Below are 20,000 nucleotides of genomic sequence, written 5' to 3'. Positions count from 1 at the left end.
TCATATTTTAAATTTTTTGCTAATATTTTTCATTAAAAGTTTTTAATGATTGCATAACAGATCTTGTTCTGTAGGTAATGTACATTTTCCAGCCTTTCTTCAGCAGATGGGCATTTACTTAATTTCCTTTATAAAATTTTTTTTAGTTTTGCTGCTGCATAAACAGTGTTAAAAGATTCTCTGAACATTTGTCCTTAGGTGCTAGTGGATTTATTACTGTGAAAAAGGTTGGGTTGAAGGATATAATTTACATCAGCCCTCTGTATCTGTGGGCTGTCTGTGGATATGGAGAGCTGCCGTTCTTCAGAAAGGACTTGAGCATCAGTGGATTTTGGTATCCATGGGGAATAGCTGTAGTACTAATTTTTATGAATATTTCTGTACTGATTTTTAAGAAGGCTATTATTATTTACATTTACATTGCCAGCAGTGTTTGAGCTTTCCTGTTTCCCACATCCCCAAGAAGAGATGGTTATTATCTATGTTTTTATTTCTTTCTGGCCAGAAAAGAGATGTTTGGTTATTTGAATCCCATTTTTTTCTTCCTTAGTAATTTTGAGTATCTTTTTGTTGTTGTTTGTTTGTTACTGGGATTTGTTTTCTGTGCATTTCCAATCTTTGGCTGCTTTTCCTGTTGCATTGTCTGTCTTTTGCTTATCAATGTATACATACATACCACACATGACATACTGTCCTCATTAAGAAATCCAGTCTGACCTCAGATTCTAATTTACTTTTCTATGTTTTCCTACAATGTTTTTTATTTTTTACATTTAGATCTTTATTTTTAAAAATATGATGTAGCTTGAAATTTTCCATGAATAAAAAGTTGTAGAAATTAAATAAATTTTAAAAAATATATGATGTAAAAGGAAGGTCTTTATTTTTCTCTAGAGCAGTGCTGTCCAATAGAAATGGAATGCAAGATACTTATGTAATTTTAAGTTTTCAGTCAAGCCACATTTTAAAAAAAAGTAAAAACAGGTGAAATTAATAGTATATTTTATTTTACCAATTTAACCCATTATATAAAAATTATATTTTTACATATAATTTATTTTGAACAATTATTAAACTAAGTCTTTGAAATCCAGTGTGTATTTTACACTTACATCAAATCTCAGTTCAGACTAGGCACGTTTTAGTTGATCAGTGGCCGCATGTGGCTAGTGGCTTTTGTTGAATAACGAGTTATATGGATTGGATGGATGGCTCGTTGTGCTAACTTCATTATTAAATAATCATCCTGTTTTTGTTGAATTAAATTTCACACTAGTCATACCTGAAATTGTTTGATAGTGAGATCTGTTTCTGGATTTTTGATTCTGTATTCTAATCTATTTTATCTCTTATACCAGCACCACAGATTTTATTTCATTGAATTTTCATAGATGTTCTTGGACATGTATTCCATATATAATCTCTAAATCAGTTTGTTTTTTTACTGTTCTCTCCCCTCAAAGGAATTTTAAAAACCTATTGTGATTCTAAACAGAAAAGGGTTTAATGTATAATTTAATTTGGGTATAGTTGGCATTTTTTATATTGTCTTCCCAGTCAGGAATTTGGTTTGCCTTCCATTTATTCAGGTCTCATTTTATTTCTTCAATAAAATCCTCATTTTTAAAAAACAGATTCTTTTACCTTATTTTTTTTTTTTGGCTGTTATGCATGGAGATTCCGCCACCCACCCCCACCCTCCAATTTCTGATAAGCAAACCACGTGCTTCATTGCTTGGATAAAGAAGAAATAATTGATATTTGACTATTTCTTACATCTAGACCCCTATCATAATCTCTTACTAACGGTAAATTTTTAACTATATAGAGTTTAAGTATTACTGGCACTCCATGTTTTCATGTGTTTCCCCAGCTCATTCTTATGCATTTGGCCAGAGAAGCTCATTTGAGATCTGCAAATCTGTATGCTGAAGATTCTCAAAATTTGTTTCTGGCTTGTCTCTCTTTCCTGAAACTAAGACATCTGGAGCTCAACATGTACAACCTGAGGTTTTTCCCTCTCTCTCTTTCATGACTAATGTGTTACTGAGTTCCAGAAATTCTTAACTGCTGTCCTTCTCTCCCTCTCTGGAGTATCAATGAATTGGTAGATATTTTAAAAACTACTGCAGAAATGAAAAAGTCTCACTATAGAGCCTTCAGAAATAAATTCCCTTGCCCATGACATCACCTGTGAAGTGGCTTTTTGATTTGTTGGGTCATTCTGGTGCTCTCGCCAGCACCCCTTTCCATTGGAATCTATCCTTTTCTGTCCAAGAAGATGGAAAATATCCTAAATCCTAGAACATGTAGGAGGAAAACATGTATTCTGGGGGTTATATATTGGTGTCCTAGGGTTGCTATAACAAGGTTTCATGAACTGGTGGCTTAGAAGAACAAAATTTATTCTCTCACACGTCTGGAGGAAAACTGAAATCAAAGTGTTGGTCAGGTTGATTGCTTCTGGAGGCTCTGAGGGAGAACCTGACCCATGCCTCTCTTCTGGCTCTTGGGTTTGCTGGCAGTCCTCTGTGCTCCCTGGCAGTCTCTCCCTCTCCACTGTCACAAGGCGTTCTGTGTGTCTGTGTGTGTGTCTGTGTCCAAAACTCCCTCTTCTAATAAGAACATCAGCCTTTGGACTAACCCCCATGTTAGTCCAGTATGACCTTATTTTAACGTCATTACACCTACAGAGATCCTATTTCCAAGAAAGATTACATTCTGTGGTTCCTAGTGGACATGAATTGGGAGGGGGCACTATTCAACCCAGTATAGTATAATAGAAATAAAATTCACAGCTGTCGAGACTTCCCTGGTGGTCCACTGGCTCACTGGCTAAGACTCTGTGCTCCCACTCCAGAGGATCTGGTTCTATCCTCGGTCAGGGAACTAGATCCCATTTGCTACGACTGAGAGTTCACATGCCACGACTAAAGATCCCATGCCGCACTGAAGACCTGGCACAGCCAAATACAGAAATAAAATCTTTTTCTAAAATTCACTGGTATCTCTAGACACTTCACCAGAGAGAAGTTTCCATGACACTACAATCTCCAGAGGTCCTCAGTGTAGACACTGAGTTGGTCAGTGGACTAGTCAGATTGTAGAATAGAACCTTGGCTGCTACTCATTCATATGTACATGCTTGGTTATGGGAAGCTAAGAGAATTGGTACTAAGCAGAGGAGGTTGAAAATAGACATAAAGATGACTTTTCTAACCACTCTTATGTATGCTCTGATTGTCAGCTGAGCCTGGGAAATTTGCCACGTTTGATCATCTGGCTCTGTGTCATTGTACCACCTTGCTCGATTACTTGGTGCCAAGGGGTCATACCAGAGGTCATCTCTGGCATCCTTCCATCTGTAGGCAAAGCCTCTTTTCAAATCTGAGTGACACTTCAGTAGAGGAATCATGGGATTGTCAAGTGCTCCTCCACTCCCCTTACTTGATACGGACAGAAGAGGTACTTTTACCTCCTAGGAAAGAGTGTAGAATTTGGTTTTCTTGATTCTCAAGCTGGCTGTATTTTAGGGAGAGGACCAAAAGGAGAAGAGTCTGCTCCTAGTACAGTGAGTATATTGAAGGTATTCTATAAATACATGTTGAATTAAGGAATTTTTTCCTCATGGGGTAGCTCTTGGCGTAGTACATAGCTAAATGTTTACCTGTATAGTGCTTTGACTCCTTTGACTTCCAAAACAGCAGTATGTGGAAGTTCTCCAGTTCTCTCCAGTTCTCCTCACTGCCAAAGTACCATCCATCAGAACTACGTTATTTGCAGTTCCCTAAATCTAGTGCCCTACTTTGCAGCTAGATATTTGTTGTTTCTTCTGGATTCCTCCTAATCTTGCCCCCACCTCCAAGTTATTAACATTTTTCTCTGCAATACTTCAGTACTTTTACAGTGTTCTTGAATTATTGATGTTTTTATATCTGTCCTCCACTAGACTGGGAGCTACTTGAGAACAGAAATTCCTTGCTTTCCCGTCACCTCATAGTGTCTTGACACATGGGAAGCCTTAGTTCAAAGAAGGAAATCAAGGCTTGAAAGAGTAATTTGCCTAAGGTCACACAGCTGGTGTATGGCAGCACCAGAAGGAGAATCTAGATCCTAAATCACTCAACAGCTATAAAGAAAAAAGAGCTGCACAGGTGTCAGGAGACCCAAGAACTAACCTTGAGTTGGCAGCTCTTTGTGTTATCCTGCCTGGGTGCGATTCTTTACCTTTATGATATTTTGATTCTTGTTTGTAATGCTCTTTTTAGGACCATCAACCAAAGGTACTTTTTGTATGTGTATTTTCCAAGGAAATTGAAAAAGTCTCAATTCCCTGTAGATTCATTTTAAGCTAAGCAGCTGAAGAGAGTTGTTCAGGTGCTTTATAGGGCCCTTTTGGATCTTATGTTCCAAGTCTTTGTACCTTACCTGAATGCTCTCCATAGGTGACTCCATTACCCTTTATTATTTTTCTCATTTGCATGTTGAGATGTGAGATTTCCTCAGAAGCAACTGCCTTCTGCTCTCCAAGGTCCTGAAAAGATACCCCTGGGCTTCCTGAAAATTCCTGTTTCCCGGAATGCAGATTTGAGTTCTGATTGGTTCTTTTTTTTAAAAGTCTTTATTGAATTTGTTACAATATTGCTTCTGCTTTATGTTTGTTTTTTGGCTGGAAGGCATGTGGGATCTTGGCTCCCTAACCAGGGTAAGAACCTGCACCCCCTGCGTTGGAAGGCAATGTCTTAACCACTGGACCGCCAGGGAAATCCCCTGATTGGTTCTTGAAGAAAAAGAAGACGGCAGATGATCAGCTTATTGGAAAACACAGGAGAATGAAAGGGACTACTCAGGTGATGGAGTCAGGTCTCCTGTTATTTTTGTCTTTCTCCATCTCCCTCTTTTCTTTGGCTGCCTCAGTGAGTCCACCTCTGCTTCTCTTGTTGCTGAGGTCTCAGACTTCACTCTAGAAATGCTGGCATGACTGAACTCAGATGTAGGGTTAAGGAGATTAGGACTGGAGGATTAAGTAGGGTCCAGAAGCTGATGGTTTATCTATCAGAGAGACTTCAGAAACTGTCTCTCTCACACTCAGACCTTAGTCTGGGGTCAACACAGTGTTGTCATTGATCATATCCTGAGGATTCACCTCAGTGAATCCCTGAGAAACTAGAACGTCTTCCCTCCCATCCTAAGAATTCTGCTGCTTAGGAAATGACCCCAAAATGATAGTCCTAAAGTCCTCTCCCTGTTCCCACAGAGAACCACAGAAAGATTCAGATGAAGAGCCTGACTCAGGATGTGAAACTATTGGGATGAGATTTTTTTCTTTTCTTTTTTTTTTTTTAAAGAGTATTTTCTTTGCTATTGATATTCACTGCTTCACTATTTTGTTAATTATGTTGTTATTCCTCTCCTGTATCCCTCCCATTTAATTAATTGCCAGTTTCTGACATTTTTAAACATCTCAGCTGTCTCCTCCATTTCCGCTTTGTCCCGTTTCAGGTCTTTCCTGGATGGTGGCCGCTGACTCCCTGCCTTTATCTGAGCATTTGTTCTCATTCCGTTGCCCCGCCCCCAGTGTCTCCTCTGTGCTGTGTCGTTGGTGATGTTTCTGACTCAGAACTCTCATCTGACTACTCAGTCATTTTAATGATGACTTTTATCCTTCATCTATTGGGTAAAATCTAAATCTCTTTGGAATGGCTTACAAGGCTCTTGATCATCTTGTGCAGTGGACGGTCCTAAGTTTATAGATGGGGGATTTGTGAGGAAGAACAGACCATTTGCAGAGAAAGCAACCCACTCCAGTGTTCTTGCCTGGAGAATTTCAGGGACGGGGGAGCCTGGTGGGCTGCCGTCTATGGGGTCACACAGAGTCGGATACGACTGAAGTGACTTAGCAGCAGCAGCGGACAACTGCATCTTTGTGCACTTAGGTTTTTGGGGATTCCATATGTGATCCCGTTAAAATGTAAGGAGAGAGAGTCTTTCTACAGTCTTCTTTTTGGCGATTAAAGAAGCAAAGGGATCCTTCTCTTTTGTCAAACTGAGTACTTTCTAGGGAAGCCAAGATCTTTGCAAACTGCTCATGGAAGTTACTCTTTCTCTTTGTACTAACAGGTGGGCCACGGACTGCTGAGGACACTCATTAAGCATGTACTCCCAAAATACTGAAAAGAGAGTCCATCAGAAACAAACTTTTATTAAAAGACTGTGTTAGGCACTGTGCTCTGTCACGTGGATACCAGTGAACAAGACAGACATATTCCCTTCAGGAATCTGCGATCATAGCTTGGAAAACAGCTAGTTCTAAAGTATTGCTCTGGAGATATAACCAGTTCCAAACTATCTGTTGTCTTGATCATAACTCCTTTAGAGTTACTGTCTTGATAGTCTTCTTTTTTCTTAAAATTATTAGTTCCTCTTGTGCTGTTGCTTTTTTGCTTTCAAATCGGCATGTAACAAAGCCTTTATCGACTCTGCTGACCTATGTAGCAGCAGTCTTCCCTTTGCTGCAATGAAAGCAATGGTATACGTTTTAGTTTCCTCCGTTCTCACCTCTCTCTGACTTCTGCAATCCCTCTCCTTCTTGCCACTGAACTCACTCTGTCTTCCAGTGGTCCCCAGAGGCCTTTCCCTAGGCTTCTCTGCAGCGCCTGACACCACTCATGCCTCTCCCTCCGTAGTCTCAGAGCACTGTTGGATACAGTCCGGTTTGCGCAGTCTCTCCCGTTCTCCTCACCTCTCCCCCTACCCTACTTGCTTCTCCTGTGAACCTCTGACAGGATCTTCATATCTATTCAGGGCTTTCTTTGCTGTTTTCAGCTTTGCATCTGGTGATGTTTTCTTCACACCCAGAGAGAGTAATGTGAAATCTTACAGTAACACTGATATTCTTGTGTCATGCACGTAAAGAAATTTCAGTTCTCTAGTGCCTGGGAATTTTAGAAGTGAAGTACTATAGTATGCATTCACAAATAATTTTTATCAACATAATCCAGGATTGAAAGCTGTTTTGTTGCATTTAAAATTGTATTTAGAATACAGTAGTTAATTTTTCTGTAACTATGTAAAAGTAACAGAGCAAGCCATCCCAAGGTTCATACCTAGTTTAGACAAAACAATCAAAGAATTTACCTACCTTATAAGACCTAGCATTTTTCTCCTACTGTAGTACTTTTAAAAAAATGGGCAGCAGATCTAAATAAACATTTCTCCAAAGAAGACATACAGATGGCCAAAAAAGCACATGAAAAGATGCTCAACATCACTAATTATCATAGAATGCAAATCAAAAGTATAGGGAAGTGTTCCCTCATACCATTCTGACAAATGGCCATCATCAAAAAGTCTATAAACACAGAAAACAACATAGTGTTGTAAAGCAATTATCCTCCAATTAAAAATAAAAAAAAAGTAGGGACATGAAAAAAGAAAGAGAAGATGCCAATAAAGGGTATTTTAATTGGTAAAATAAAAAAGTGAATACATACCCAAGAAAATATAAAATATTTAGTTCTTTAAAAAAAAAAAAGGCTACAAACAATAAATGCTGGAAAGGCTGTGGAGAAAAGGGACCCCTCCTGCACTGCTGGTGGGGATGTAAGTTGGTATAACCACTATGGAGAGCAGTATGGAGGTTCCTTAAAAAACTAAAACTAGAACTGCTATATGATCCAGCAATCCCACTCCTGGCCATATTTCCACGGAAGCTCATAATTAGAAAAGATACACGCACCTCAGTGTTCACTGCAGCACTGTTTAGCCAAGACGTGGAAGCAAACGAAGTGTCCATTGATAGGAATGGGTAAAGATGATGTGGTGCGTGTGTATATAATGAAACATTCCTCAGACATGAAAAAGAAATAATGCCATTTGCAGCCACATGGATGGACCTAGAGATTATCATACCGAGTGAAATAAGTCAGAGATGATTTCAGTCACGTGTGGAACCTAATTTTTAAAAATGCACTTTTTTACAAAATGAAAATCAACACAGATACTGAAAACAAGCTTCTGGTTACCAAATGGGAAATGCAGAGGTGGGAGGATAAATCAAGAGCTTGGGATTTTGGTGGCTCAGACAATAAAAGAATCTGCCTGCAGTCAGGGAGACCTGGGTTCGATTTCTGGGTCAGGAAGATCCCCTGGAGAAGGGAATGGCTACCCACTCCAGTATTCTTGCCTGAAGAATTCCATGGGCAGAGGCTACAGGTCATGGGGTCACAAAGAGTTGGATACAACTGAGCAACTAACAGTTTCACTTTGAATCACTTTGCTGTTTTATGTCTGAGACTAATAAAATATTGTAAATCAATTATACTCCAGTAAAATTAAAAAGTTGGACTGAGATTCTTTTTTTTTTTTTTTTTGGACTGAGATTCTTATGGCACCTTTTCAATGTTTTGTTGATTTTATGATAAAATTTATTTCAAGAGTTTTAGAGCAGATGCTTTGTTGTGTGAATCTAATTCATAGTGCTCTTTAAATTCTTTGTGGTAATTGCTAATTATTTTGAGTCCTGAGCACTGACAATGTTTTGAGTACTTTCAACTTTCACACAGCTTTAGAACCAGTATTTACATTGCTAACAATTATAAGCCACAGGTGAGTTTTGTCAAAATCTTTTTTTTTTAAGTATTAGAAAAACCAGTTACTATTTACTTTGAATCTTACACAGTGTTAAAGGCATTGCTACTTGTCATAGTTTTTGTACAGTATCATGTGTTTCAGACTGTGATGCGTGTCATTGTTTCCTTGTTCCTTCTCAGATCCATGAGATGAATGTTTACAAAATTTAAAACCAGTGTTAAAAATGTATCCAGGAACTTCCCTGGGGGCTTCCAATGCAGGGGGCCTGGGTTTGATGCCTGGTTGAAACTAAGATCCAGTGCAGCCAAATAAACAAAAATAATGAAAATCAATACAAAGTGTATCCAGACTTCCTCACTTCATTCTGTTTATTCCTCATATTTTAAGTTCTTGGCATTTATAGATACGAAAACGCTGCACAACTGTTATTACTGCAAGAATAGCAGTCCAGTAACAATAGTAACAAAGGAGACGCCAAACAAATATATTGTTTAGAAATTTTAGCAGTATGAGGATTTAACAAAGTGATGATTTTTATAAATGTAGAATGAAGAATGTACAACCCTAGCCACAGAGCTTGTGACTGAACTGGCAGGTGATACCATGAACGTGTCTCCTGCAATGACAGGAATTCCTTTATTGATAGACCCTGTGTTAGCCTAGACATTGCTAATGAGAATATGTTAGGATTGATATCACTTCTTTTACTGTTTGTCAGTTGCTATTTTGTTTTCTTTAGCAATCAGTATGGCTTACTAGTGTGTACTAACTGAATACCGGTATGGAACAGAACACTCTAGAGGGCTATGAACATTAGTTAATGTGCTACTATGACTTTTAAGCACTTCCCTGGTGGCCCGTGGTAAATAGTCCACCTGCCAATACGGGAGATGTGGGTTCAATTCCTGGGTTGGGGAAGGTCCCCTGGAGAAAGAAATGGCAACCCACTCAGACTTTTTGCCTGGGAACTCTTGTGGACAGAGGAGCCTGGTGGGCTATAGTCAATGGGGTTGCAAAAGAGCTGGACACAAGTAAACAACAGCATGACTTTTCAGTATTGAGCTGGTTAGGTTTGGAAGTCAGGTGGGGCATATTTAGAAATTATAGTAATAAGAGGCCTCAAGAGTTAGGATACTTGCTTTTAATGCATGGCTCTTGTGGAGTGAGGGGAAGGTATGGTCTTTCTGTTTTTTCTGATTCTTTTTAGCTGAATAAACAAAAGTAGATAGACTGAGTTTGAGTAAAAACGAGAAAGTTTCTTCGCTTTATTTCTAAAGTCAGATGAGGTAGCCTGGGTATTGGTGGTTCTGTAATAATTTACAGCTTTATTATTTGTTTTCAGTTACTCAGTTGTGTCCAACTCTTTACAGCCCCATGGACTGCAGCACGCTAGGCTTCCCTGTCCCTCACCAATTCCTGGAGCTTGCTCAAACTCATGTCCATTGAGTCTGTGGTGCCATCCAACCATCTCATCGTCTGTCGTCCCCTTCTCCGGCCTTTACTCTTTCCCAGCATCATGGTCTTTTCAGATGAGTCAGTTCTTTGCATCAGGTGGCCAGAGCATTGGAGCTTCAGCTTCAACATCAGTCCTTCCAATGAATACTCAGGACTGATTTCCTTTAGGATTGACTGGTTTGATCTCCTTGTAGTCCAAGGGACCCTCAAGAGTCTTCTTCAACATCACAGTTCAAAAACATCAATTCTTTGGCAGTCAGATTTTTTATGATGCAACTAGCACATCCATACATAACTACTGGAAAAGCCATAGCTTTGACTAGACAGACCTTTGTCAGCAAAGTAATGTCTCTGCTTTTTAATACGCTGTTTAGGTTGGTCATAGCTTTTCTTCTAAGGAGCAAGCGTCTTTTAATTTCATGGCTGCAGTCACCATCTGCCATGATTTTGGAGCCCAAGAAAATAAAGTCTGTCACTGTTTCCATTGTTTCCCCATCTGTTTGCCATGAAGTGATAGGACCAGATGCCATGATCTTCGTTTTTTGAATGTTGAGTTTCAAGCCAGCTTTTTCACTCTCCTCTTTGCAGCTAGATGTTATTAAATGCTTAGTGCAAGACTGGGAGTCACTGTCATTCTTGCAAGTTATTTCACACTTAGAAAATAGCATGTTATGAGAGAGGAGGTTCTCTCACACTTATAGAATGTGGTTAGGGAGGGGAGGGTGGAGATCCAAACAGAAAAGTTAGTGTTTAGTTTTTCTTGTCCTGCCTTAAAATATAAAATTTAAGCAATGATCACAATATGATATATTCATACAATAGAATATTACTCTGTAATAAAAAGTCAAGTACTGATAAGTGTTACAACCTAGCTGAGTCTTAAATATACTGAGTAAAAGAAGCCAGACACAAAAGATGACAAATGATTTCATTTCTATGAAATGTCCAGAATAGGCAGATCCATGGAAATAGGAAATAGTGGTTGCCAGAGGGTTGGGGGATTTTAGGTGGGGGAAGGTTCCTTATCCCATGGATAAGGGATTTCTTTGGGAGCTGATGGAAATCTTCAAAAATTATGGTGCTGGTTGAAACAACTCTGTAAATTTATTAAAATGTGTTGAATTATACACTTTAAATGGGTGAATTATATGCTATGTAAATTACATCTCAAGAAAGCTGTTAAAAAATTAAAAATTTACATTTAGGGAATTCCTTGGTGGTCCAGTGGTTAGACCAGTGCCGGACTTGGGTTTGATCCCTGGTCAGGGAACTAGGATCCTACAAGCTGCATAGTGCACCCACCCCTAATTATTAATACATTTAGAATTTAAATTGAAATTAATAAAAGTTAAAATTTTTGAGTAAAGTAAGATGTGGGCAGTGTGGAGATAATTTGTGTTATCTAGATGAGCACAGTTCAATAGAAGTAGAATGCATACGTGTGCAATTTGAAATTTTCTAGTAGCCGTATTTATTCAGCTAAAAAGGTGAAAATAATTTTAGTATGTTTAATTTAATCCAGTAAGTCAAATAAGTGTCCTCAGTTCCTCAGTTGCCACATGTCTCATTTTCCTCACCCTGAAACAGAATAACAATAACTACTTACGATTGTTCTGAGCATTGAGTGAGTTAAAGAATGTCAGAACCATGCTCCTAGACATCTTGTGCTTAGACTAGGGTTTCAGAATTGGCTGGTGAGCAAACGGTGGGCAGAATCTGTCCTTTAAGCTACAGACAGAAGCCATGAAAACAAGCCAGAAAGCAGTGTTCAGGGGTGAAAGGACTCAGGAAGCAAAAAGGCTGAGAGAGGAAAATCAGATGTGATTATCATGCAGAGTGGGTCCCTTTAGGGTCACCACCTGTTCACCAGGACTCAACAGAAAACCACAGTACCATATGCTACAGGTTAAGAAATAGGTTTCAATTCAGCGTCAGCAAGTAAAAAGAGGGCACGAGTCCCATTCCTCCTCTTCTTTGCATAAACAAGCAAAGTGGGCAGCCTTCTGGGCAGGCAGGGTGGGAGCAGGGGATAGTGGAGGGATCCTGCCACAATACTGCTCTCATCGTAAGGCAAGCAGCACAAGAGCCACCTTACCAGGACTTCCCTGATGGTCCATTGGCTAAGACTCCAGGCTCCTGATGCAGAGGGTCTGGGTTCGATCCCTGGTGAGGGAACTAGATCTCACATGCCGTAACCAAGACTCAGTGCAGCCACATCCCCTTTTTTGAGGGGGAGGGGGAAGCCACCTTATCAGTGAGGAGACACAAACTGCTTAGGCATGAAGCATTCTGGGTTAGTGTCAGCTGTTGACAGGATGTGGTGAACAGACTCCTGCAGTGTCCTCTAATGATCCTCCTCCACTGGTATTCACATACTTGTGAAATCCCCTCTCCTTGAGTGTGGGCTGGATCTAGTGACTGACTTCTAACCAAAAGAATATGGTGAAGGAAAAAGACATCACTTCCTTGAGTAGATTATAAAAGTCTGTGACTTTCATCTTGCTAAGAAACTCCTTTACTGTCTTTGATGAAGCAAACTGCCATGTTGGAGAGACCTATGTGGTAAAGAACTGAGAGGTCTCCCCTGTCCAACAGTCCGTAAGGGTCTGAGGCCTTCAGTACAACAACCCTCAAGGAACTGAATCCTGCTAAAAAAATGTAAGTTTGAAAATAGATCCCTTCCTAGTTGAGTCCAGATGAGCCCCACTCTTGCCAAAATCTTTATTGCAGTCTTGTAGACAGACACCCTAAAGTAGATGACCCAGCTTATGCTGTGCTTGGGTTGCTGACCCACAGAAACTCTGAGATGCTTTGAGTTTTTCAATCCTCTTGTTTTGGGGTAATTTGTTATGTAGTGGGAGATAATACAGGAGAAGGAAATTATAACCCACTCCAGTATTCTTGCCTAAAGAATCCTGTGGACAGAGGAGCCTGGTGGGCTGCTGTTTGTAGGGTCGCACAGAGTCGAACACAACTGAAGCGACTTAGCATGCATGCATGCATTGGAGATGGAAATGGCAACCCACTCCAGTCTTCTTGCCTGGAGAATCCCAGGGACAGAGGAGCCTGGTGGGCTGCCATCTGTGGGGTCACACAGAGTCGGGCACGCCTGAATCGACTTAGCAGCAGCAGCAGGAGATAATACATTGTAGGTGTTGGGAAATGTTAACTGCCCAATAACTGGAGACCTGGGGGCCCATGGCAAATTACAGTCTCCTCTGCCAAGTGTTAAAAACACCACTGATCCCCTTAGAAGGTGACTTCTTTTTTTAAATAAATATTTCTTTTTATGTATTTATTTGTACTGCTTCTTCATTGCAGCATGTGGATCTTGTTAATAGTTATGGTATGTGGGATTTAACCTAGGCCCCCTGCATTGGGAATGTGGAGTCTTCACCACTGAACCACCAGGGAAGTCCCAGAAGGTAACTTCTTGCAGCTCCACTCACTGGGAAAAGAAGGAACCCCAGGTTCTAATTAGCTCATTATTCAGGCTACCCATGAGTGCTCAGTGTTATTTTCAGACAGTTCTGCTTCTTGTAATACAAAGATAATATTAACTCACTTAGGACAGTGGGTTATAAACCCCCTTATGAAGGGATGTGTTCTCCTAGACTCTTGAAACCTAACTATGAAGACAGAGTTGTTAAAGCACCAAATAAAATAAGAGAAGGAAGTTTCAAAGAAAATGTTAGTATCTTAACTTAGAATTTTGTGACTTCAAAGGGGAGCAAACAGGAAGCTGTAGGTAAGCTGTGGTAGAAGTGAAGGCTGATTTCTAACCAAATGTCAAGAGGGAAAAATGCAAAAGAAATGAAATTAGTAAGTTAGGAGACAAAGCAATCAAAAGCAACAAGTGTGTCTCTGTATCTTGGTTTAACACCTCAGTTGTTACGGAAAAAATAATAATATAATTAGAAAAGTATGAACATGCCCTAGATGTTTGATGATGTTAATTATTATGGTTTTTAGAAATGATTTAAAATTATCAAATTTATGAGGTTATTTTTAGTGATATAGTAAAAATATTACAGATGATATATTTATAATTTTGTTTAAAATATTCTGCACGTACTGGGGGGAACTAGGTGGGAGGATAAATGTTGCAAGGCTGATTCCAACTATATGACATGGGAATGGCAAAACTACAGAGACAAGAAAATCTAGTGGCAGCTGGTGGGGTGGGTAGAGAGATAAACAGGCAGAACACAGAGGATTTTCAGGGCAATGAAAATACTTTGTATGCTGTAATAATAATGAACATATGTCTTTATGTACGTGCGTACTCAGTCGCTCAGTCGTGTCTGACTCTTTACAACCCCATGGACTGTAACCCGCCAGGCTCCTCTGTCCATGGAATTATCCAGGCAAGAATACTGGAGTGGGTTGCCATTTCCTACCCCAAGAGATCTTCCGGACCCAGTGATCCAACCCGTCTCCTGTGTTTCCTGCATTAGCAGGCAGATTCTTTACCGATGTACCACAGGGAAGCCATATATGTCATTATACATTTGTTCAAAGCCTAGTATGTACAGCATCGAGAGTGAATACTAAGGAAAACTGTGGACTTTGTAGCTATGATGTGTCAGTTGGGTTCATCCTTGGTAAAAAATGTACTATTCTGGAGAGTGGTGTTGATAACTGGGGGAGAGGATGTAAGTATGGAAAATCTCCGTACCTTCCTCTCAATCTTGTTGAAAACCTAAAAGTTTTCTAAGACAATGAAGTCTTTAAATATATATATATAAAGCAAAAACCAAAACCTGTTCAGTAGAAGGACTTAATAGCAGAATTGAGCTGGCAGAAGAAAGAATTTGTAGACAGTTGAATAGAGTTTATGCAGTATGAAGAACTGGAAGAAATAAGGATAAAAAATGTACAAACAGAGTCTCAGATACTGTCAAACACCATCAGTGTACCAACATATGCATAATAGTCTCAGAAAAGGAGGAAAGGGAAAAAGCAGAAAAAAAAAAAAGGCTTAAAACTTCCCAAATTTGATGAGAAATATTAATCTGTACACTCAAGAGACATACCATACTCCATGTAAGATAAACACAAGGAGATTCACACGAAGACACATTAAGGTCAAAAGATTACGAACAAAAGACAGAGAAAAATTTGAAAGCAATAAGGGAAAACATTGCATATTAAACATATACATTCCTACGCCCAATAACAGCTAACTTCTCATCAGAAAAAACAGAGGCCAAAAAGCATTGATATATTCAAAGTGAAAAGCTAAAAACAGAGAAACCACCAAATAACCTGATAACCAAGAATCCTATATCTACCAAAACTATGATTTGAAACTGAAGACAAAGACATTCCCAGATAAAGACCCTGAGAGAATTTATTGGTATTAATAGCAGGTCTGTGGGGAGGGAGGTGGGAGGGGGGTTCAGGATGGGAGGGATACATGTATACCTGTGGCCAATTCATATTGATGTATGGCAAAAAACATCACAATATTGTAATTATCCTCCAATTACATTAATTCAAAAAATAGAGCTGTCTTAATGAGAAATATTAAAGTCAGGTTCTTTAGACTGAAAAGATGGCACTAGATTATCCAGTCCACATGAAAAAAAGCACCAGGAAAGGTAATTATGAAAAATATTATAAATGTATTTTTATCTTATCTGACTTAAATTACATAAAACAACGAATTTATTGTATTGAGCTTATAACACCTACAGATACTTATTCATGTGACTAATTGGACAAAGGATGGGGAAGGGAATGGAACTCTTGGAGTAAGGAAATGACAAAAATGGTCATTTGAATCCACAAGAAGGAAGAGGACTGGAAATGCTAAATACAAAGTTTAAAATGAAAGGCTCAAGTATGTTTTCTTCTTTTCTCAACTTCTTTAAAAGAAAATTATATAAATCAATATGACACTATATTGTCAGCTTTATAATATATACATAGATGTCATATATATATGATAACACAAAGGAGAGGAGACATAAAGCTACATCAGAGCAAGTTTTCTGTGCTTACTGGAATTCAAGTAGTATTTATCCAAAGTCTATCATGATATGTTAAGGTGGAGATTGTAATTTCTAAAGAAATCACTATAATTCAAAATTACACTGAGATTGAACAAAATAATTTATATGAGTCATAGCAAATAATAAAAGAGTAAGGGAAGGAATAGAGAAAAAGATGTGAAACATTGAAAAAATGAAAAATGGTAAACAGATCCACTCAATGTGAATGGATTAAACATATGTAGTTTTCTATGCTACATAATAAGTGATTACAAACCTCAAATCAACACACATTTGTTATCTCATAATTTCTGTGGGTCAGGACTTCAAGCATACCTTAACTAGATTCTCTGCAAGCCTTTTTTTTTTTTCAATTAAGATGTCAGTTGTGTTCTTATCTGGAGGATGAGAACACTCACTAAGGACATCAGTAGAATTCCCTTCCCTGTGGTTATATCATAAGACTGAGGGACTTGACTGGTTGACTGGAGGCTGCCTCAGCTCCTGTTGGCCACCCCTCAGTTCCTTATCACATGGGACTCTCAACATGGCTACTTCCTCAAAGACAGCACAGCAGAATGTCTTAAGAAATTCTACTAGCAAAACAGACTCTGGCCATGTGATCATAGGCATGACATCCTATCACTTGCCATATTCTCTAAAAGAAAATTTTTTTTTTTTTTAATTTGGCTGCCTGTGGTCTTAGTTGTGGCATGTGGGATCCAGCTCTCTGACCAGGAGTCGAACCCAGACCCCCTGCATTGGGAGCTCTGAGTCTTCGCCACTGGGCCATGAGGGAAGTCCCTGCTACGTTCTCTTGGTTTGAAACAATTCAAAGGTCTCAGAGACAGTCTCGAGGTGGGGGATAATGAAAGGTCATAAAGATTAGAAGATCGCTGGGGGTCATCTTAGAGTCTGTCTGCCACAGCGGGAACTCCCTTAACCTGATACAAGCATTTATGAAAAACCTGTAACTAATATGTTGTTCACTCACTCAGTTGTGTCCAGCTCTGCGACCCCATGGACTGAAGCACGGCAGACTTCTAACATTTTTATTTTTTGGCTGTGTTTTCACTGCTGGGTTTGATCCCTGGTTGGGGAACTAAGATCCTGCAAGCCTTCCTGCACTGCCAAAAGAAAAGCATGTTGGAGAAAGCCTACGTTTCTGTGAACAGACTTGGTAGAAACCAGGGCTTTGAGAACTCTGCCAGTGAGAGTTCAGAAGAAAATGAGGAACATCTTATTGGAAAATAGAAAAAGGAGAAATCTTTGTTAAATATTGATAGTAGTGGAAAGCTCAGCTAAATTATCTCCTACAGTTATGTGGGAAGCAGAATTTGTAAGAAATGAAACTGGTTATATAGCTAAGGAGACTGAGCAAAGTATTGGTGCTGCTTGGTTTCATCTTCCTGTTCATGTTATCGCAACATGTAAGAGGAAATAGATAAAGAGGAACCAGGGTTGGCTTATTTTGAAAATTCTCTCCAGATAACAAAAAGCCAAGAGGAGATGGAAAGGCGATGTCCTTTGTTTTTCATCTTTCTCTGGGCTCCACGTCCTTGTCCCAGGCTCTACCATCCTGCCGCAACCCCACTGTGGGGGTTTGAAGCTTCTCCCCTTAAACTGCCAAGCCATGGAAAAGGGCTTGCTGCTGCTAAGTCGCTTCAGTTGTGTCCGACTCTGTGCAACCCCATGGACTGCAGCCTACCAGGCTCCTCGGCCCATGAGATTTTCCAGGCAAGAGTACTGGAGTGGGGTGCCATCCCCTACTCTGAGGCAACTCTGACTCAGTGGTGGACTCATTTCCTCCAGAGCAAGGGAAGGAACCGCCCCTCCCAAATTCCTCATAGTAGTTTCTGGCTTACACAGTAATCCTGCTGGATTTATTTTAATTGGACATTTTATTTTCCCTCCAGTGTTTCAGATGAAATTAACCTATAACATATTCATTAACGGTGGAGGACATGATGATTTGATATATGTTTGTACTAGTAAAGGACTGCCGGTGTGGCTGACAGGACATTTTAAATGAGTGGCAGTTCACACCATAAATCACCCCAAGTGAGAACCTTATTTTTGTGTCTTTATTGTCAATTTTCTCCCTAAACATGTAATTGTTTTTTTCTTGCCCCGCGGTCCTCAGCAAGGAAAGCGCCTAGTCCAAACCACTGGACCGCCAGGGAATTCCTTAATGCTCCGTGTTTTTTTGACATGGCTACCAATTCAGTTTTAATTATTTGTTTATCACTGTTCCCCACTTAACATATATATGGCTACATTTTCCCAAGCTGCTAGTCACTCTTAACTTCGCCATAGTTTTCCAAATACAGATTAACCTTATTTGCATTTGGATGAGGAAGAAACCAAGGCTCCGAAGCGGAAAGGCACGCCTAGGATCTGAAGTCCAAGTGGGTGGGTGCTGTCTAGACCTGTCCTGGGCTACTGGCTGACCTGCTGGGCATCGGCTATGCGGGAAGCCACATGCTGGGGCTTTCGTTTTCTCCAAATTCAGCTTCAGTCGTACTTCCCCAGATGATTTCCTGACGAGCTTATCGCTGAGTGGCTGGTGCTCTGCAGTAGTTTCCACCCCCGACCCCGACTCTTTTGCGCTTTCAAACCGTTTCGGTTCCTGTAAGGCGCCGCCCAAGTGCAGTCCAGAGCCGGAGTGAAGCCGGTGGTCTCCGAGCTGTGTGCCACAGCCGTGCCCGGAAGTCTTGGGGCCAATCGGAACAGCTATGGCGATGCTGCGGGGCTCTGTCCTCTTGAATTTCTTCCTAGCTTGCCTGCCAGAGACACAACCCCGTGAGTTGGGAGCGAGGGGTGGAGGGCTGGGAGAGTAGGAGAAGCCGAAACCGGCCGAGAGTGGAATTTTTCAGAGCACTGGAAGCTCCGTGGTGACTTTCCAAAACCTTGGTGCAGGCCGTCACTGGCTTATTATTTGTGCGGGCTCTGTCAATGCGGGCAGCTAGTGTAAACAAGAGGAGAAGGAAATGGCACCCTACTCCAGTATTCTTGCCTGGAGAATCCCGTGGATGGAGGAGCCTGGTGGGCTGCCGTCTTTGGGGTCGCACAGAGTCGAACACGACTGAAGCGACTTAGCAGCAGCAGCAGTGTAAACAGGAAAGAAGTTAGCAGATCTCTGAACCAGGTCAGAAGTCATAATTCTGTACTCTTGCTCAGAATAGACGTTCCTGGTTTCCCACTCCAGTATTCTTGCCTGGAGAATCCCCTAGGATTTTGGCGGGCTACAGTCCATGCGGGGTCTCAAAGAGTCGGACACGACTGAGGGACTGAACTGAAGAGTCTATGCGGTCGTTCAGGAAGGAGCGACTAACACTTTCATTTTTAAAGTTTTTGGAAGGGCAAAGGCACAGCCAGAAGCAAACATTTGGGATGGATGGTATCCAAGGTTTTAGATCATCTTTCTTTACAATTTAGAGTGTGTTTACTTACCAAGTATGTACATATTCCATTATACCAATACATTATGTAGAGTATACGAATTTACAGAAACAAATCCAAAAAGATGAGACAAAATATTTTAAATAATTTAAAAAAAATTGAGCAAAAGCTTGATTAATGACAGAACTGAAAGTAAAAACGTAGCACACACATTCATCTTTTATTCATATGCAGAAAGGGCTTCACTGAAGTATTTATTTAAATATGGCTCATCAGGAAAACCCCATAGGGACAGAATGCAAAACTCTCACCAGCCACTAAGCTACAATTTTTGTATTTTCCTACATGCAGATTGTTTGCAAAACCATTGTTCCCAGCCACAGGTCTCCTAGCACAGTTTCTCAGCAGCTGTTGTTGCACTCCAGACTCTAGAAGTGTACCAAGAAAGCCAGAAGGAAAGCCAGACTCATGACTTAATTACTGGGTAAAATGTTTCCAGAGCAAGAAGTAAGGACTCATGGAAAATGAAACAAATTCTTGACATATCAGAATTTA

General features: G+C 40.1%; 1 protein-coding gene across 7 annotated transcripts in view; it reads left to right on the top strand.

The window, feature by feature from the left end:
- The window catches only part of LOC120870513 (BOLA class I histocompatibility antigen, alpha chain BL3-7-like), a 47,232-nt gene that overhangs the window by 2,972 nt on the left and 24,260 nt on the right, over positions 1-20,000 (top strand). For 2 of the 7 annotated variants that reach the window (XM_040250223.1, XM_040250216.1), the window contains exon 1: positions 18,659-18,845. The exons of 4 other annotated variants lie outside the window; for them this stretch is intronic. In XM_040250223.1, the coding sequence (XP_040106157.1) occupies positions 18,779-18,845 (67 nt within the window). In that variant the 5' untranslated portion in view covers positions 18,659-18,778. Of the gene's footprint in view, positions 1-18,519; positions 18,846-20,000 lie in introns of those variants that run through there. One more of the 7 variants, XM_040250219.1, reaches the window with a different exon arrangement.

Source organism: Oryx dammah, unplaced genomic scaffold, assembly GCF_014754425.2.
Source record: "Oryx dammah isolate SB20612 unplaced genomic scaffold, SCBI_Odam_1.1 HiC_scaffold_11, whole genome shotgun sequence".
Lineage (NCBI taxonomy): Eukaryota > Metazoa > Chordata > Mammalia > Artiodactyla > Bovidae > Oryx > Oryx dammah.
The sequence above is the reverse complement of the archived record's forward strand: the minus strand, read 5'-3'. Positions and strand labels throughout refer to the sequence as shown.